Genomic DNA, 16,634 nt, shown 5'->3' with positions numbered 1-16,634 from the left:
TTAAAACTGATGATTGGGACAAGACAGATTACTTGTTTTAGTGGCCAAAAAGCCACTTTTGCTGTCATGGAGACTTTTTCTACACATGCGGACTTTTTTACATAACACATGAAAGTGAAGTCCTTAATTCTGCCCTGTTGCTGGAGTATTTAAGTTGGGGTAATGCCTCAAAAGCCTTAGACTTCAAATTTTTATTGTCCACAGTCAAATGAGAGGACAGGTAAAGGAGCTGGTAATTGCTAGAAAGTAATTAAATTTTTTTTTTCTTTTGCCAGTGGTTCTCTCTTAAGCCTGTTTCATTTCTTCTTGGGTATCCCTTGAGATTTCTCATGAAAGGTTTCCAGATTTATTAGTACCTCCGCTTCCCTGTATTTTCAATATTCACAACAGATTATTGAGTTAATTTTGAGTTACAAGTTGCATATGATAAGCATGTTGTTCTTCAGGAATCCAGTGTATTGAATAGTTCCAGTAGAGACTGGGGAATTGGAGAAAGAGACACCCATGAAACTCCTTGGAAGCTTACAACGTCCTCTCCAACTCGCTACTCAGGGACACTTGATCATCCACATTCTGGAAGATTTTTGGGAAGCAGAAGCAGATTGGTGAGAATTGCTAATGTGTAATACTTTAAAAAAAAAAAAAAAAAAAAATCTGAGATCTGAGTTTTACCTTAGCCTTCCCAATTTCAAAAGCTGCTAGCAGGGGGGCTCACTGTGATGTTTCTAGATAAGTAAATCTTCTTCAGTCAGGATGGAGGGAAAGCAAGAAGGTAACAGTGTTAAATAATTCAGCAGGTGAAAATAGTAATATATACTAGTTTTACTAATAGATAAGAAATGAATTTGAAGTAAGAGTAGCTCTGCAAGTATCCATTTAAAAAGAAAAAGGGAGAGGGTGCTTAGAATGTCATACATGTTATAATCCTACAGATGGCAAAATTGTTTATACTCAGCTTGTTCCATCAAGTATTTCCAGGGGGTATGTTTTTTGGATGGTATAAACTTTGTGAGTTAACACAAAGTTCATGGTTTTGGAGACCTGCTTTAGGAAACTTAGTTGTGGAGGAGCAGTTCATAGTCTGACTGTACTTACTTACATGCTGCTTACAGCATCCTGTGAAAGAAAATAGAGTCTGAACTGTAACTGGACTGAGATCCAAGGCTCAGTCCTTAACGGCTTGTCTTAACTGGGCTTCAAAATGTGCCTTCATAACTCCAAAAATGAAGTAGTTTGCTTCTTTGACATGCTTATGCACTGTACAGTGACAATAAAACACTTTCAGTTGCAGTAGAGCTATTAAGATGGGAAAAGCATAAACTGTGAAGATGTTTGGCGGGAAGGTAGCGAACAACTGAAAGATATTTGGGTACTTGAGAGTGCTTGTACCTTAAATAGGTGTTTGTTTTCTTACTGCAACTTAAAGGCGAAGACATCTTGAGATTAGGGCAGGGTGGGAGAGAAACTAGTATGGAGATGCTGACCTGCAGGTGAAGTCATGGTAGGTGTCTCTACTTACAGCTGAAACGCAAACAGAATCTGTGGTTCTAAGTGGCCTCCATACCATTGTTGGTGCTGTAGAGCTTCCAAAATGATACATTTTTTCCCATTAAGGCTAATTTTTCTCTTTAAATTAATTTCTAATGCAATGAACGTTGCAGAAGACACTCTGAAACTTGCACATATCTTTTAATCATTTGCTATTTCATAAGTTATATGTTAAACAGATGATTCATGAGGGAAATTAACCAGAATTTGTACTTGCTTTGTGATATTAGTTTCTGGGTCTCCCCATCTGTCTTTTATGATGGGATAAGAGGAATACGTACATACTTCTTAGTTTTAAAGAATAAAAAATAGCTTTATAGGCTATCCCAATTTTATATTTTTTTTTTTAGTTCTAGTTTCTGAAAGCTGTTTTATTTCAGTGCTGTACACTGCAAAAATTGTTTTGTACCCATTCTTTACTCTGAAGTGTTTCAGTTGCACTTGAGCTTAACATAATCAAAATATATCTGTTCTAAACAGCTTACTAGAAGCTAGAGCTGACTCCTTAGCTAGGTATATTTTAGCTTGGTAAAAAATAAGCTGGATTAGTTAAACTTAAATAAAATAATGAAGCTGATCAGTTTTGGCCATTTCTGGACAGCAAAATTATGTTTCCTTGGAGATCTGTAAAGCTATATTTGATCATGTTTATAGCATGTTACAAGTCAGGAAGATCTTTTCCCCTGTAAACCACATCTATCTATAAAGGAAAAATAATGCTGATTGTAATAGAAACTGTCTTTTGTTGGTAGGACTGTCTAGAGTAAACCTGGGAATACTGATCAGGAACACAAGCATAAATCCTAGTTTATTTTTAAATAAAAAGGCTTTGCGTCTTAAAGTTGTTGTTTACTATTTTTTTAAGTCTTACATTATGTACACCTTTGTTCAGTGTAAGTACATCTGAAATACTGTGTAATTTTTTTTAATGTTATTTCAGTCTACATCTTCTTCCTCTCGTTTTACGTCTGGGTGTTATGGTGAGTCTGAGAGAACTCAGGGAGCATATTCAAGACTGCATAGCCAGCAGCGAGATAGTGATTCAAAGAGACCTAAGCTATCTTGTACATCTACCTCTTCTGTGAGAAGTAATGGCTTGACTGCCTTTTCAGGTGAGAGGTTGATTACTAGAGCTGAGTTACATGAAAATTGTCTGAGTAGTAAGGTCAGGTTTTATCAAGTTTTAAAAGGCTTACTTTGAAATATTATGCTTTTATTATTCTTAAATATTAAAAACCTATGCCTAACAGAAGAGCATGTTCACAGTAGTAGCAATATCCAAAGCACTGAGAATGCTGTTAATGTGGTCTTTTGAAAACCGAGTTGTACTCATGTAATTTCAAAATTATTACCTCTACCTATTCCATTTGCAGTAAAGCTGAACTTCATGGCTCAAATATGTCTTAATCGGTTAAGATTTCAAGGAAAGAATGAGTGCAGCTGCTGTTATTTCAGGAGTCAAATTGTGTTGGTAAACCTATGTGTGCCTGGGACAGCAGAAAAGAAATCTTTACCTTACTTAACTCTGTGTTCCAAGAAGCACAGTGTCATGGCTGGTTAATGCACTGTTGTTAGGGGTCAGGGAAGAAAGAGTTCTTTTTTAGCAAGGCCTAAACTCATTCTATAGGCCAGGCAAAAAGAAACATTCTACTCTAGGACCTGTTTCAGGAGAAACTGAGATTTTCATTAAAGCTGTAAATAAGTACGTGATACTTGGGTAGATGTAAGTTAAGCAATATGCTAACGAAAGTCTAAAGGTCAGGAAATAACAGTTAGAAACTTCTATTGAAAATATTTCTAGAACATTTTGAAACAGACCATTAGATCCATTCAGATTACTCTTTTGACTATGGATCAATGTTCTTTTTATATCCCCTTATGGAACCACACAGCCCTCCAAATAGAAGTTAATAAATTCTTGCTCAAAACCCAGTATTGTTGTTGCTTTCTTACTCTTTGTTAATAAAATGACTACCATTAACGTTTCTCATTATGGACTATCTATCTTTCCATTTCTGGATTGATTGGTGGTCATGCTGCTGACCAATGAATGCTTAAATTTGGATTTGTAAGTTGGGCAGTAAAACAAAATCAAGGTGGATTTTTTCAGAGCCATTGAGGAACACTTTTTGGAGCAAGGGCTTTGTTCACAGCTGAAGTATGTACAGTTCCCCATTTAGTTGTTGGAGCTGTTAGCAAAAAAACAAGATCCCTTTTTAAACTGAAGTGTTTTACTCTGCAATATGAGGAACAACAGTGTTAGTCGTTGTTCTTAAAGTTGTGTCTAAGCTGCATGTAAGCTTCAGCTGTCTTCATGGAAGACGAATTTTAGGAGCATTTAAGAAGCATAATTAGAATGGCAGCATTTACTAAGCCTCAATCTCCTATTTTGCCATATTGTGAAGCCTATTTAATAACTAGCTGGATGCTATTTCTCTTCCTCCTCTTGTCCTGTGTGAGTGTTAATGGGTCTGACTTCGCAAAAGTATTATTTCTTTTTTTCCCGGTTTAGCTTTCAGAACTAACTCACTGCAAGATTAATTAAGTGCCAGCATCAGCAGAGTGCTGCTTACTCTTGGCTTTATGTTGGCAGCTGGCCACTTGATCAGCTTGGTGGTGGTGTTAAACTCACCCTTGATGTGGTATAACCAGAATGCATGCATAAGTACCAGCTTTAATGGATTTTTAAATGATTACAAAAACAGGGGAGTTATTTACTTTTTTTTTTCTAGATTCCTCTTGGAGGTACAGTAGGATTCCTAGATCTTCATCAGTGATGCTTGGCTCCCTTGGAACTGAGCTGGTGAGAGAGCGAAGAGAGTTAGAAAGAAGAACAGATCTGTCCGTTAATAACCTGGTGGATCACAGCTACAGAAACAGTGACTTTTCATCTTCAACATGTGTGTATTGTACAGCTGAAAGCTTTTGAACTCATAGGTTGCATGCCTGTTAGTTTCTTCGCATGTTCTTTTAATATTTTCTTCAAAACACAAAGCCAGAAGATCTATTTAATTGTAAGGTATCCTTTTAAATAAAGGTGGTTGGCCACTTTCCATGCATTGGCTAAGCCATCGAAGGATATATGAATGATCTAGCTTGTAGATGTGTTCAGTCATAAGAAAATGGTATTGATGTTTGCCACTGTAACTGTGTGAATAGTCAGTAGGTCTCTTTTCTTCCTGTTCATGTTAAGATCTCTTTGTATTTAGGTATGGGAAAGAGATAATTTGACTCAGGAAAGGGTTTTCATTCATAAAGGTGCCCATATCGTATTCTCTTTCCATGTGGGTTCTTGAGTGGTTATTAGGGAAAACTGTTAGACCACTAAAAATAAAAATGAATAAACACCTACTTTACATGAGGTGAGATATTTGTTCCATGGTAACTGCTAGGTCTAATAGGGACTTCTGCACTGTCACTTTCACTTTTATTCAGAGTGTTGTGGTCTTTTAGAGGTGTCTCGGGGGAAGCTCATCATCAGTCTTGATCTGCCACCTTTTGCAGATGCATTAGTGGTATTTCATAATGCAAAAGTTTTTTAAAAAATTACTATTTTTACAAGTATAGAAGACAAGCAGAAGAGATAATAACTAGTTCCGGATTTCGTCCTGCAGTCTTGTCTTACCAGAAGAGTATGTTTTAATGTCATCATACTCTACATTTCTTTAATAAGTGGACAGTTGGAGTTTACCTCGTAGAGCCTAATGGGAGAAATGGATGGGCGGACAGCCTTGCTCTGTACTGTCCATGCTGCATTTCTAGCAGTAGTGCCACAGTTAAGTGCTATAAAAATAACTCCCAGCTGTGTTCCCTGCTGTGTAATCAAAACCATATGGCAGATGCTTGGCATCTATGCAGATGTTTCTTTAGTTACAATCTGCTAGATGCATAAACCTCAGCTTCAACAATAAATAGTGATTACAATACAGAACCCATTAAAAAAAAAAGAAAAAAACACAAAACCCACCAAAACTACAAACATGAAAGGTTTTGATTCCAGAATACATAGAGAAAGCTTCTCTATGAAAGCTTCTCCTCCAGCATCTACCTATGCTTGTTAAGTACTTAAAATATTGAACAAGTTTCCCTTATGAGGTTAGCAGGCTTCAGCTGCTTCCTCCTTCCACCTCTTCCGCCCCCTATGCCCCCCAAACGTAGCCGTTTGAGGAAGGAAACTAGCTGATGTTAGCCTCCTCAGCTGCTTCATGTAATCTTAACTACAGTTTGGCTACAGAAGAATTGTTCTCAGTGTGTTGAGGTACTTGCACAGTTTTGACAGAAAATATGCTTATAAGAATCATAGAATGGTTTGGGCGGGAAGGGGCCTTTGAAGGTCATCTAGTCCAACCCCCCCTGCAATGAGCAGGGACATTTTCTACTCAATCAGGTTGCTCAGAGGCCCGTCCAACCTGGCCTTGAGTGTTTCCACGGATGGGGCATCTGCCATCTCTCTGGGCAACCTCTGCCAGTGTTTAACCACCCTCATAATAAAAAATTTCTTCCGTATATCCAGTCTGGATCTACCCTCTTCGGGTTTAAAACCATTACCCCTTGTCCTGTTGCAACAGACCCTGGTAAAAAGTCCATCCCCATCTTTCTTAGGAGCCCCCTTTAAGTACTGGAAGGCTGCAGTAAGGCCCCCCCCGCCCCGGAGCCTTCTCTTCTCTGGGCTGAACAACCCTAACTCTCTCAGCCTGTCCTCATGGAAGAGGTACTTCAGCCCTGGGCTCATCTTCGTGGCCTCCTCTGGATCTGCTGTAATAGGTCCATGACCTTCTTGTAGTGAGGACCCCAGAGCTGGATGCAGTGCTCCAGGTGGGGTCTCACCAGAGCAGAGCAGAGGGGCAGCATCACCTCCCTTGACCTGCAGTCTGCTGGGAAGCATTGGGTGATCGAATGTACACTTAAGAAGCAGGGGAGGACACAACAATGTGGTGATACTTATCTAATTGATTATAGGTAATCAAGGTAATTCGGAGAGCAGATGAGATTACTAATCCAGAATGGTTAAGTCTGATCGTGCTTAAACCAGTTGCATAGCTGAACATGTGAACTAACTTAGTCATTGCATTTCTTTGATAAAAGCAATAGGTAGGTAACCCTTTTGGGCTGGAGCAGTGGAATTACAGTATTTGTAGGGTATTCTTGAGTTCTTCGTTTAAAACATGGTTATAGTAAGATACACATCTAATTTAGATAATACTCAATTTCTGTTATCCAAAGTCAATAATTTTATAGTACCTCTGAATAGTGTGTCTAACTGCAGCTCTTGATGTTCTTATGAGAAGAGTAATGGTAGCTTGTTGTAATAGACGGGGAGTATACTGGGCTTTATCTATGCATTTGTTTCGGGTGCTTTGGTGTCTGCTACATTGCTGAAATTTTGATTAACCCGCCTTTCTAAGTGTACAGGCAGAACGGACCTTTAAGTTATAAATAGTATTGTATATAGTTAGCTGGTTTTAATTCAGATGCTGTTCTTACGTAACTTCTGACAGATGGTCAGAATTTTCATATTTGCATATAAGAAAGTGAGCCATACCTTGGAAATCTGAAGATTTGGGGGTGTTAAATTCCAAATGGATTTACCAGACTGAATCCAGTCTAGGTTTCGCTTTAGAATTCTGGTGAGTAAATTTAAACGTAATATTACTCTGAAATCTACCTGCCAAATTTGAAACAATTCTGAGTAAGGATCGTGAAATCCTGAACTTCTGCATTTATGCTCTAGAGTTATCCATCTGGAATGTAACAGTCTCTTGTTAACAAGAGCAAATGTTGTCATAGTGTTTTCCTCTGCTTTTCTGCGACAGATCTTCAAGAGAGGCCTGCCTCTTCATACGCAGAGGGAGCAAGACCGAAAGAGAACTCGTTAAGCGCTTTGAGGCTGAATGCATCCATGAACCGTCAGTTGCCTTCTGATCATGAGCCATCTTTTTTCAACAGAGACTCTAACATGAGTTCTTCAAGATCCAGTTATTCTTCAAGACAAAGGAGAAATGAATTGGAATCTCCCCAGAGGAGCATGCAGCCAGCATTTTCTCTAACTGCCGTTAGAAATGAAACTCCTTCCTCAAGTGGTTCTGAAAGGGTTTTATCTTCTCAGAGGTCATTGAATGAGCCTGCAGCAGACAGCGAAGGGAGGCGCACAACCAGACAGCTGCTGTCTCGTTTAGCATCTAGTATGTCATCTACATTTTTCTCTCGAAGGTCTAGCCAAGACTCATTGCATACGAGATCATCAGGCTCTGAAGAGTCAACGGTGGTCCCAAGAGTTCAAGTTTCTACTCTGTCGAGCAGCAATGGAGCTCCAACTCCAGAAGTTCCAGGACTTCAGACATCTGAAGCTTCTCAGGGATTTAGTTTTCTTAGACGAAGATGGGGTTTATCAGGAGTTTCACAAAATCATAACTCTGATTCAGATGGGGAAAGTTACAGACCAGACTCTGAAAGTAGGAGCACAGGATCCTGGTTGTCATCATCTTTGAGGAACAGATGTACACCTCTCTTTTCCAGAAGAAGAAGAGAAGGAAGAGATGAATCTGCAAGGATCTCTACCTCTGATACAACTGCTAGATCACAACATGTCTTCAGAAGAAGAGAGTCAGGTGAGGACACCTCTCTTGAAGCATCAGATAGCCCTCCTCGGGTTTCTGTTAGCAGACCACCAACACCTGCAGTACCTGGTATTCCTACAGCTACTGCCTCCCCACCAGATTCCACCCACAGTAGGAGAAGCTCTGGAATTCTGCCTGGTTCTCTCTTTCGCTTTGCAGTGCCTCCAACATTAGGAAGCAGTCTGTCTGACAATCTTATGATAACTGTAGATATTATTCCCTCTGGCTGGAATCCATCTGATGGACAAGAAAGTGGCAAGTCTAAAATACCACCTTCAAGAGATCCAGAAAGACTCCAGAAAATTAAAGAGAGGTAAATTAGTATGTTCTTTTGAGATAATGAAATGTACCTGACTTAACATGAGAGGGTTTTCTGTAACCAAGATGTTAAAAGAAAACTTTCCTACAGAGAAGGTGGCAACTCAATCCTCTGTTGCCTGTGTTCTGACTTTTGTCTTTAGAGAAATTTGGTTTAATCCTTGTAGGTTTGAGAAAAGTTTGATGAATGGAATTGTCATTATAAAAAGTCTTACATTAAAAATGTCACAGAGTTTGTGATATTCCTTTCTATTCAGCCTGCTTTTAGAAGATTCTGAAGATGAAGAGGGTGACTTATGCAGAATCTGTCAGATGTCCTCTGCAAGTTCTGACAACCTTTTAATAGAGCCATGCAAATGCACTGGAAGTCTGCAGTATGTTCACCAGGAGTGCATGAAAAAATGGCTGCAGTCCAAGATTAATTCAGGTAAAGCAGACTGTAGACCAAGGTAGACTTCCAGTTACATTGGGAGGCCGATCAGGAGGATTACTCTTACTAATATTAAGGTATTTATTTGAAAAACGGGCAGCTGGGGACAAACAACAGTGTGGCACTTCTAGGCTCACAGTGTGTCTGTGCAGCTTCTGATGTAGTTCCAAGGACTGTATTTGTCATTCAGAGAATTACAGTTTCGGGATTGTCTTCTAAGACATTAGACAAAATGCGACATTGCAGAAGTGTAGCTTTAGAGCTGCTCTACCACTTTGGGTGAGTTTGTTCCCCACCCTTCTTTGTGCATGTGGTTCTAGTTTTTAAGGCTTTTATAGCCAGGCTGACTGTAGCAGAGAGATAGGAATTTGAAAATCAAAAAATGTTTTTGTATTGTAACTATATTTAATTTTTTTTAACATACTATCTCCTGTTCAAGGCAATTAAAACTGCTTGTTCAAAAAATTACTTTGAAGTGCATATAGAATTTTTTAAAGAAACCCTTCAGAAAATGCGCACTGTACAAATGTTTTTATAAAAACTTGATTAGTTTATAACTAAGTTATCTGTAGTATTTTTAAGACTTAAAAATAGGTGGCTTGTCAGAAGACATGAAGATCATGAAATACTTTTTATGGAAGGAATGTGTATTAGAAGCCTCAGCCTGTAGGAGAAATTAATTTGAAGTTTTTAACTATATAAAGCATAAGTCCACCATAAACTTGCTTTGTTCATCCTGTTGCTTATGGAGCAGCTTGTTTTAAACCCAGTACTTTAAGACAAAATGTTACGCTGGCAATAACTTTAAGCTATTCCAGTATATTTATTACTATTTTTGTGTATATTTGGGTCACACTGTAGAAATCAAACAGCCCAAGCAGTGATTTTATGTCAGGCTTTCAGTAAGTAGCATATGGTGTCCACAATGAACATGAGGCAAAGTATGTGGAACTGGATAAAGAATAAACATTCTATAGCATTTAAATTCTGACAGTAGCAGATGGTGACTACATTCGTATTGAAGGCTTTCTTTTCTTCTAACCTTGCTCTGCAAAATAAAGCCAAGAATTTAGTTCCAGTTTGTAGTGCTTGTATAATTGTGTCCTACGTTATAGATTGTTGCAACTTGACACTGCCTTTTGCCCTGCCCCTCCCCACCAGGTTCTTCTTTGGAAGCAGTGACGACTTGTGAACTGTGCAAGGAGAAGTTGCATCTGAATCTGGAAGATTTTGACATTCATGAACTCTATAGGGCACATGCAAATGAACAAGTTAGTATATTTTGCCTAATTTGGTAAGTGTTGGTTTAGTGCTGGGAGGGCGCTTTTCTTTAGAGAAGGAAAATGCATCTCCTTTTCAGAAGGACTGTTATGCACATAAAGTAATGTCAACATGGAACAGATTTTTCTCCTCCATATTCAGACAAATTCCATCTTGCTGCTGTGCTTCCTATAGCTGAGCTTTCAGTAAGTGTAATATCTCTCTTACCCTTTTCTTAGTTGCAGATCTGTCCTCTAACTTTGCAGTCCAGTGTCTCTGCCACATATGTGCAGTGGCAGTACTAGCATGATTAGACTGAATTTCACATTAAGTCATGAATTGTCTTTGGCTTTAACTGTTTTTTAACACACTTAAGCAGTTGTTTTAAACATACCGTTAAAAACTCTTTTTGTTTCATTAGAGCGGTAGAAACTAACCTCTCTTCTAACAGCTCCCTGCTGCTTCTTCAAGTCATTTCCTAAATAAAAAATAATTAAAGGCCCATTAGTATTACTCTCCTTATATAAAATACATTATCTTAGAACTTCTGGATTGTGTATTATTTAAAAATGAATAAATAACAAAAAGCTGGCGTTACTGTAATGAACTTTATTCAGAGAGTTTTCCTTATTCTCTGGGTTGTATTCTGTGAATATAGAAAGACTAATGAAATTTGCCTACTGCAGAAGTTGAAAGAAAATACAAAGTGACACCAGTTTTGGGGCCAAACATCAACTTCTAATTTTCTTATTATTTAGAGTAAGCTCTTGCCCTGGTACTGTAGTTCCTGTCAGTTGGGCAGACTCTGAAAAGTATTTCTTGAGAGTGCTATCATCTTATGTTTTAGCACTACTGATCATTGGTTACTGTCACTGTACTTTGATAGAAATAAGAGCTTTGAAACTTTTTCTTAAAGAATTGACTCTCAGTGATCAGTTCAGTGGCAGCATTTGGAAAGTTTGTCCTTATCTTGGCAGGGAAAATAATTTCTCAAATTATTTATAACATCATAAAGTTCTTGCAGCATTTCCCTTTATTTTGGCTTTCCGTAAAGCATTGGGACCACTGAAAAGAAACCAGCAAAGTTTGTTGGTTTTATTTTCACCAATGGTATAATACTCTGATTCTCAGATTCCTTCCTATGAACTAATCGTGCTGATGGAGATTTTATTTGTAGAATTCTTTCTATTGTCTTCGAGGATAACACGTTAGATCTGGGGTGGGTGGCAAGAACCAGAAGTATAAATAGCTTTCCAGTAATTAAATTTTTTTAGTATTACATTTCCCTAATTCTGTTGGAACAACTAGAGATCAAATATTTCGTGTTTCCAGTAGAATCTAATTCTTGTTCTACTTCTTGAATCGTATATGCAGACATATCACTGACATTCTGAATATTTTTTTTCATCTCCTTTAAGGCAGACTATGAATTTATCAGCTCTGGTCTGTACCTTGTAGTGTTGTTACACTTATGTGAGCAGCGCTTTTCTGATATGCTAGGAACTGCAAGTGAGGCCAGCACACGTGTCAGAGTAAGTATGCAATGATTTTATGGCAGGAATTGCTCGTACAGCGAACTTGGAACTAGATTGTTACCTTGAGTGCCCTAGGACCTACACACCCAAGAAGCATGCTCATTTAACAAATGCAGGTCTAAAATGGTCTGGGTTTGTCAATGCGGTAACACCATGTTTGGTTTGAAACTGAAGGTACTGCTTTGTTGGGGTTACTGTGCTGCAAAATCATTTTGGTCAAGGTTGTTGCATCTATATTGTCAGAATTATTGTGAATTTATGCAAAACTGGAAGGTTAACCTCCCTCTGTACGAAACATGCAGTTGAGAATGTTGGACTATCTTATTTGATTCATTTTTCTTGTTATGCCAGTTTACATTGCAAAGGTCTAGACCTTGCAATGTGTTTCTGCTGGATTGTGCCTAAATATGTACTGAATATTATATTCTGAAACTGACTAGCTATCATATGATTTTCTGGCATTAGTCAAAACTCTTACTAGTTGTATTTGGCTGGATTCTTGTCACTTCAGTGGCTTGGCTTAGAAATGCAGTAAGTACACATTTTATCCGTGAGAGATCATACTACAAAGTTATTTCTTAGTGACTCATTCAGAAATCCTGTATTCCACACATTTATTTGATACTAGGTAATGAATCAGTGCTTTTCATCAACTGAGCTCCTGAAAAGCTGGAGGTTTTTTGTTTGGTTGGTTTTTTAATTGCATACGAAGAATTGACAATTTAAGCTTGTCCAACGCTTAATGCTTATTGGAATGTTTGCTAGCAGGTACTCGGCCTTTGAGGTAAAGGTAGGACTGTGCTCTGATCTCTTGCTATATTAGAACAGTGGTCCTCTTTTCTGTATGCATCTGATGTAGAGCTCATATTCCATGATCCACAAATGAAATGTCCAGTTTTCTCTGCTACAAGTGTAGAGACGTAAAAGACATACAATCTGATAGTAGCCAGCATCCAGTTCAGGTAATTAGTTTAAGTGTATTGCAGAAATAAGATGTTTCTACTGTTTTTTTGTCAGAGGCGGCATTACAAGGTTGCGTGACGCCGCATTTTAAATCAGCGAGAGCACTGATACATGTTTGATACTGAGCATACAACTGAGCTATGGAAACTGTAATGCTATATTCTTGTTTCATTTTATTTGCTGTGTCTCAACATCTGGACTGTCACTGAAAAATTGATGTAGATTGTCGCTGACAAAAAACCCACTTGGCCGAGACTTTCAAAGTTGCCTAAGGAACTTGTATTCCTAGGGGTTTTTGCTTTGGGTTTCGATACCATGTACTTCTAACGTGAAACTGCCACCATTGCCTAATAGTAATCCTGCTCTTAAACTTTTTATTTACAGTTAAAATCTTCAGTGTATTTATGCATTTTTCATTAACCTCGTTCAGTCAGAGGGCTCTGTTTTGCCATATTAGTAGTGAAGTAAATGAAGTGGATCCAACTAATGCAGTCCTTACAGATAATGTTTTTCTGCATTACAATTTCTAGGAACAGTTTTCATAAAACCAGCTTTTGTTTATGGGTGCTACTTTCAACAGTGATGTGTTTTACAGACTGTAGAACATGAAGATGATGCCTCTGACTGCTACCAGAAACATTTGACATAAAGTGGAAGCTGAAATAACTGTGCAATAGCAATTTGAAGTCTTAACATGTGGGGATTTATATTAAATTTTGCATTGATTTTTGTACATTGGGCAAATGGGTTAGGATAACTGGCATCTGGGAGGAAGCTTTGGGATGGAAGGAGTGAAGAAAACTTTGCTAACTTGTTGCAAATTTCTGCAGATAACTTTGCAACTTTTAAACTACTTTCTCTCTGCCTTGTTTCTAGTTTATTAACCTTGCAAGAACTCTTCAGGCACATATGGAAGATATTGAAAGTAGGTGCTTCCCCTCTTCCCCTCCCCTCCCATTAGATCAACTCAAAGTTAAATAAATACAATCCATCCTCCTTGCCAAGATTCATAATACCGAACTTAATTATTGAAAATTTGACTTTACCCAGCAGTGCTTTTTCCATTATCAGTAGAATTATTCCGAGAGGGAACTGGTTTTAATTCTCCATGATTAATTTCCCAACAGCAGAGTTGTTTAGACCACAGAAGTGTTTTCTGCAAGTGATAACAAGATTCCTGGCTAGTTACAGTTTGGTTATTTTAATTCTAGTAGTATGAAGTTACAGAAGTGGTGGTGACCTTCAGGTTGTAGCCTTTTACATGAGTCCTAGTAGGAAAGAAACATTTAAAGTTGAATTTCACTGCACTTGAATTACCATACTTCTCTTGCCATTTCGTCTTCTCCCCTTTCTTTTTTTCTGTTCACACATACTTTTTGGTGGTGTGTATTCTTTGATCAGACCCATCCACTTCAGGAATGAAATTTAACAGTTGCCAGTTTTGGCAAAGGACTAGCCTACTTCTCACCTAATGGCTTCTTCAGTGTGCTTAAATTCAAAACTATATGCTGACTTCTGGTAAATATATCCTGAATCTAAGTATTATTTCTGGGCATGTTGAATAGGCAGTAGAAGGGTAGTTGATCTACCTTTTTGGTTCTTTTCTAGTGTGCATGTGAATGTCTGCCAACATTCAAAGTTTGTATATGAATTTTCAGTGCATAGGAGGTAAGGAATGGGGTGTGTTGGGTGTGTGTGTAAGTTTCAGTTCAAGGAGCAGGTGATTATTTCTGCATTCAGAGCAGGCAAAGGTGGACTTGAGTTCAGAATTTATTCCTAAGTTACGTGCATCCTTACTCGAGTAAAAATGAATCTTAATGAGTGCCATTTTGCACAGTCATTTAATCTATACTTGATTCAGACTTTATCTAACTTGCAGGTGAGGAATACTGAGTTTTAGATTTATTGTTGATGCTACCTTAGTTACATTTCTCTTTTAAGAACTGGAGAAGTGAGGAGACAGACCTTGCTTCTTTCTGTGTTCGGAGATGGAAGAAGTTACTTGAGTGTTAATCCTTTCTTGACTGCAGAGTTCGCTTAAGAGGACAGATCAAATTCCTGTTACAGACAAGCTAATGCTTTACAAACCTATTGTAGATGCGTGTACTGGCTTTTTTTATCTCAGTTTACAAGTGTGTATTTGTCTTTTAATTCACCTTGCAACAACAAAATCCTATGCATATCTGGGCTTTATGTTCATTTTGCATATGCTGAAAGAATGGTGGTGGAGAGAGGAGCTGCTTCCAAGTAGGCCTGACTTAATTGCATTAAGTAACATAAATATATTTTAAAAAAAAAAAAACAATAAAAAACAACTTTTAAGAGTCTTTCTGTTTGTTAGACTACTGAACATTTCTAGATATTTTAGTATCCAAATTGTTAACTTTGTGAGTCATTTCTTTCCTTTGTGTTGGGTGCTGTTGTCATGGATTGAATATATTCTCCTCTGACTACTGTTGGAATTAGCCACTGTAAACGCTACATGAAAGTTGAATCTCTGGCGTAATTAAGTTTTCTTCCTTTTATTTTGAGGAAGAACAGCAGGAGGACACTGCATTTTGTAATGTCGAGTTTTGATTTGAAAACGCTGTATTTTTCAGACATCAGATCAATTTAAAAATTAAGCTATGTAATTACACAAGATTTGGGTGGGTATTACAATCTGCTGTTTAATATTATAAAATTACCTTTATTTCTACTACTCATCTTAAAGCGCTGTAATTTCACAGACCTTTGTCAAGTCTGCTGATTACACTGTGTTGTTCCAACAGCTTCTGAGGATGATTCTGAAGACTGATGATGGTAGAACTTTCATACTGCAAGAGGCGAATGGGATTGCTCCAGAAATGCTGAACTGGCAAGAACAACATCATGCATTTGGTTTTTTCCTCTCCTTAGTAAAAAGCGCATTGAATATTACTGTAGTTTTTGAAGCACTGTTGAATTCAAAATCAACTGCTGCACAGTGGAACTCAGTGGACTTGAGAAGTACTCAGCATGTGCGAGGATTAGATACATATAAAGCAACTTCCCTTTTTAAACGATGAGGATGATGTGCTTTGTTTTGGAAGACATCAGATTTTGAATATTTAAGGAAGCTGTATCTCCCTTTATGTTTCCTTCTTACTGTAGTCAGATTTCCGGTTTTGTCTATCAAGTTTTGCTCCTCTACTGGCACTAAGTGGTTATAGTGGGTTTCAGGGTGAGGGTGGGCAGGGAGGGTGGGGATGTCCATGTACTTAAATAGGTTTTGTTTGGGTTTTTTTAAACGCCTCTGTTGCTGCATCATATAATAACTGATTGCTTCCAGTGTTAATGAATGAACAGGAGGATGAGCAAGATTCTGTGGAGATTGTTTGGGTTTTGGTTTATTTGAAGCTTATTATTTAACTCAAAAAGCAATAAGAACTTGCAGTGGTCTTCTAATACTTAGTGTTTTAGTGATGGCTTTTTTATGTACCAGTTTGGAACTAATTGGAGATTATATTTGATATTATGTGGTGGTTCCATTATGGAATATTGCAGGTGTAAACTCTTGCATTTCAGCATTCCTGGCAGGTAGGCAACTTGATAAAGACCTAAGGTTGTTTAGTTTAATCAGACTTTTTTAGATCCCACCTTCACTGTTCAAAGCACTGGTTATCAATGTGTTTTCTAGTGTTGTCACTTCTTTATAAATAAAGACAATAGAGGTATACATCTCTACTGGTATTGCCCATTTTATTTAAACATGGATATCTACCAGAACTTATAGTTGAGAACTTAGAAAGCTACAGTGTGTGGTATATCTTTACTAATGTTTGTAAATTCTTATGCAGATATTGAAGATCGTTTCTGACCATTTTGGACTGAAATGCTTTATATGAATGGTGGTACAATAAATTGTCATACATGTATCGGAATTGTATTTGCTATAAATATTTATGTTAGCTTTTTTAATTACTACAGTAACAATGTATCTGC

The 16,634-nt window shown here is 37.8% G+C and overlaps 1 protein-coding gene across 2 annotated transcripts in view; it reads left to right on the top strand.

The window, feature by feature from the left end:
- MARCH7 (membrane-associated ring finger (C3HC4) 7, E3 ubiquitin protein ligase) overlaps positions 1 to 16,376 on the top strand; it is a 20,994-nt gene extending 4,618 nt beyond the window's left edge. Inside the window, exons 2-10 of one of the 2 annotated variants that reach the window (XM_009696115.1) lie at positions 447 to 605; positions 2,489 to 2,660; positions 4,281 to 4,448; positions 7,362 to 8,478; positions 8,741 to 8,910; positions 10,075 to 10,184; positions 11,592 to 11,705; positions 13,548 to 13,596; positions 15,443 to 16,376. In XM_009696115.1, the coding sequence (XP_009694417.1) occupies positions 447 to 605; positions 2,489 to 2,660; positions 4,281 to 4,448; positions 7,362 to 8,478; positions 8,741 to 8,910; positions 10,075 to 10,184; positions 11,592 to 11,705; positions 13,548 to 13,596; positions 15,443 to 15,468 (2,085 nt within the window). In that variant the 3' untranslated portion in view covers positions 15,469 to 16,376. The remainder of the gene's footprint in view (positions 1 to 446; positions 606 to 2,488; positions 2,661 to 4,280; positions 4,449 to 7,361; positions 8,479 to 8,740; positions 8,911 to 10,074; positions 10,185 to 11,591; positions 11,706 to 13,547; positions 13,597 to 15,442) is intronic. The other variant, XM_009696114.1, reaches the window with a different exon arrangement.
- Positions 16,377 to 16,634: the final 258 nt, after the last annotated feature.

This window comes from Cariama cristata, unplaced genomic scaffold (genome assembly GCF_000690535.1).
Source record: "Cariama cristata isolate BGI_N322 unplaced genomic scaffold, ASM69053v1 scaffold19972, whole genome shotgun sequence".
Taxonomy (NCBI): Eukaryota; Metazoa; Chordata; class Aves; order Cariamiformes; family Cariamidae; genus Cariama; species Cariama cristata.
This window is presented reverse-complemented; position numbering and strand designations above follow the sequence as displayed.